The sequence below is a fragment of the Pteropus alecto genome, unplaced genomic scaffold, assembly GCF_000325575.1.
Source record: "Pteropus alecto unplaced genomic scaffold, ASM32557v1 scaffold75, whole genome shotgun sequence".
In the NCBI taxonomy this organism is placed as follows: Eukaryota; Metazoa; Chordata; class Mammalia; order Chiroptera; family Pteropodidae; genus Pteropus; species Pteropus alecto.
In genome coordinates, this window is record NW_006440638.1 from 6,160,907 (window position 1) to 6,163,387 (window position 2,481).

The window sequence follows — 2,481 nt, forward strand, 5'->3', positions numbered from 1 at the left end:
AATGGCTCAAATTCTCTCTGACACCTTAGGTGATTTGAACTTCGAAGGAGGCTCAAACTGAGAGCTGGGAAGGGAGTGTGCACGTGTGTGTGTGTGTGTGTGTGTGTGTGTGTGTGTGTGTGTGTGGTGGTGGTGGTGGTGGCGGCCCCCGCGGGAAGGTGGGGAGGAGAGAGTGGCAATCCAACTGGCCCAGGCCTGGAGCAAAACATTTCCCATTCTGTGACTCACACGAGGACTTTGTGGTCTTAGTTTTGCCACCTGCAGTTGCCAAGATTGCATATAAACTCTCCAAATACATATTTTTTCTTTCTGCCTGTCTCTCTACTTTCTTTACCCCAACACTAGTTCCACGCTACCCAGTCATGAAGGTGCCTGTGTGGGTGAGTGGAAGGTACTGGGTGTGATGGTAGAATAAATATGAGTACCATATTTATATTTTAAAATCATGACCATTTTATCAGCATATTCAAAGAGCTCTAACAACTATTAGTGGTCTCCCCCTTCCCTCTCTCCCTCTCTTCCTTCCATCCTTCTTCACCTTCTCTTCAAGCTTCGGTGACCGAGCCTAGACTAGTGGTCTGTGGACGCAGAAGCAATAACCACTGCAGCAGCCCGAGTACCGGAGGCGACGGCGGCAGCGGCAGCGGTAGAGGCAGGTAGTGATGTGGGACTTGGGGGCGCGTCAGGGGCAGCCGCGACAGGGCCAACGCCTTGACACACGTACCATTCGCTCAAGTCGTCGCCACGCGCCGCCACCGCCGCCGAGGAGGCCACCAGGGGCTCGCGGCCTAAGTCCGACGAAGGTGACACGAGAGCGGATGGCGTGGCGGAGTCGTAGCCAGAGCTAGGCGGCGGCGGCGATCGCCCGTGAACCTTCATGTGCTTACGCAGGGAGCTGGGGTGTGTGTAGCACTTGTCGCAGCCGCGCACTTTGCACGTGTATGGCTTGTCGCTGGTGTGCACGTGCGAGTGCTTCTTACGGTCGCTGCTGTTGGCGAAGCGCCGCTCGCAGCCTTCGAACTCACACCTGAAGGGCTTCTCCCCTAGTGAAGGCAATGCAGAGACATACATTAGCGCGCGGGAGCCGCGGTACGCCTTGGCCTCACCACCCTCCCTCAATTTCTCTTCCAATTTGGAAAAACAAAAACAAAAACAAAACAAAACAAAACAAAAACAGAAAGATTTCCAGAAACCTTTTTCTTCAGCGCCTCAGGCCCGGCACCCCCTTCTCTGCGCGACCCCTGAACTCCTTCCTGTGGGCCTCCACTCCTCCCCCTTTCCCGCCTGGACCCGGGGGAGGGTACAGAGGAGGAGCGACAAAGACTCCATCTTGATGAGTTTCCATCCTGAAAAATCTCGATCCATTCCAGTTTTCCTCCAATTTTCTCCACCCGAAGCCAGAAGCACCTCTGCCCAGAGAATACAGTTAACTGAGGAGCTCGTATCTGCCCAATTTAAAGTAGCTGTTCCAGCCAAACCTCTCTGCCCCCAGCCCAGCGGTCCACCCTGCACACTACTCATCCTGGCCCAATCTGTCTTCTAAAGTAGGTTTTGTGCAAACGCGAAGGCAATGGGATAATTTAAGGATGCACAGTCGATGCACACGCATGGGCATCATGTAGATTCGCGCTGTAAGGAAAGGTATTCTGAGCAATGATTCATTTCAGAGGAGATTTTTACGGGAAAAGAAGCCCCCTCCCCCTTCCTTTGTAGCCCCTGAGGGCAAATATTTAGCAGCATTCTTAAAATCTTGCCTAAACCTTCCGGGATCTCTCTAGATAGGAGCTCCGGCAATACTATTTTATTACGCTGTTCCAGCGGCCTCCGGTAGACTCTGCCTCAGGCAGCCGGTTCCCACAGTCCGAACTGACTGTGAGAGGTTGTCTCGCCTCCCGATATCCCCACGCCCGGCGATCTTGCCTCTCAGGATTGAGCCGAGAGGCCGGCGCGGCAGAGTCTACGCCCGGCCAAGCCAGATCTGCGGCCTAGCCTGCAATCAAACCCATGAGCGTGGAGGCTTCGGTATGAGTGCAGCTGTTGCGGTCAGGTCAGGCCCGGCTCGATGGACTGGAGGGCAAACGGGCAGCCGGGGTAGACCCGAGAGGAGTTCGGCTCCCTGGTGCGATGCCCTGTAGAGTCGCAGGAAAGCGTGAGCGCGCATTAGAGTGAAAATACTGGCCGAGGACCGAGCCCCAATCCCGGAGCTCACTGGCGGCTGGATTCGCTGGCGTGTGGGGGAGGAGAGGACCCCAAGAACCCGGAAGCCCAGGTTCCTGCTGGAGCTGTAGATGCTGCGGGAAGGAGGGGAGGAAGTGTCTAGAAGTCTTTAAACAAATGGATGCCTCTGGGCGCCCGGGGTAGAGGGAACGGCTGCCAAGCTTCTGGCTAAAGCGGAAGAGGTGCAGGGCTGGAGGACTGTTGCCTTTGTGGTCGCTTCTCCCGCCGCTTCCAGGAAAGACCGGCGCTTTGGGATAGGTTTGA

At 55.6% G+C, this 2,481-nt stretch overlaps 1 protein-coding gene across 2 annotated transcripts in view; it reads right to left on the reverse strand.

Moving 5' to 3' along the window:
- ZIC4 (Zic family member 4) overlaps positions 1-2,481 on the reverse strand; it is a 20,565-nt gene that overhangs the window by 4,198 nt on the left and 13,886 nt on the right. For both annotated transcript variants that reach the window (XM_006917462.1, XM_006917461.1), the window contains one exon: positions 725-1,043. In XM_006917462.1, the coding sequence (XP_006917524.1) occupies positions 725-1,043 (319 nt within the window). The remainder of the gene's footprint in view (positions 1-724; positions 1,044-2,481) is intronic.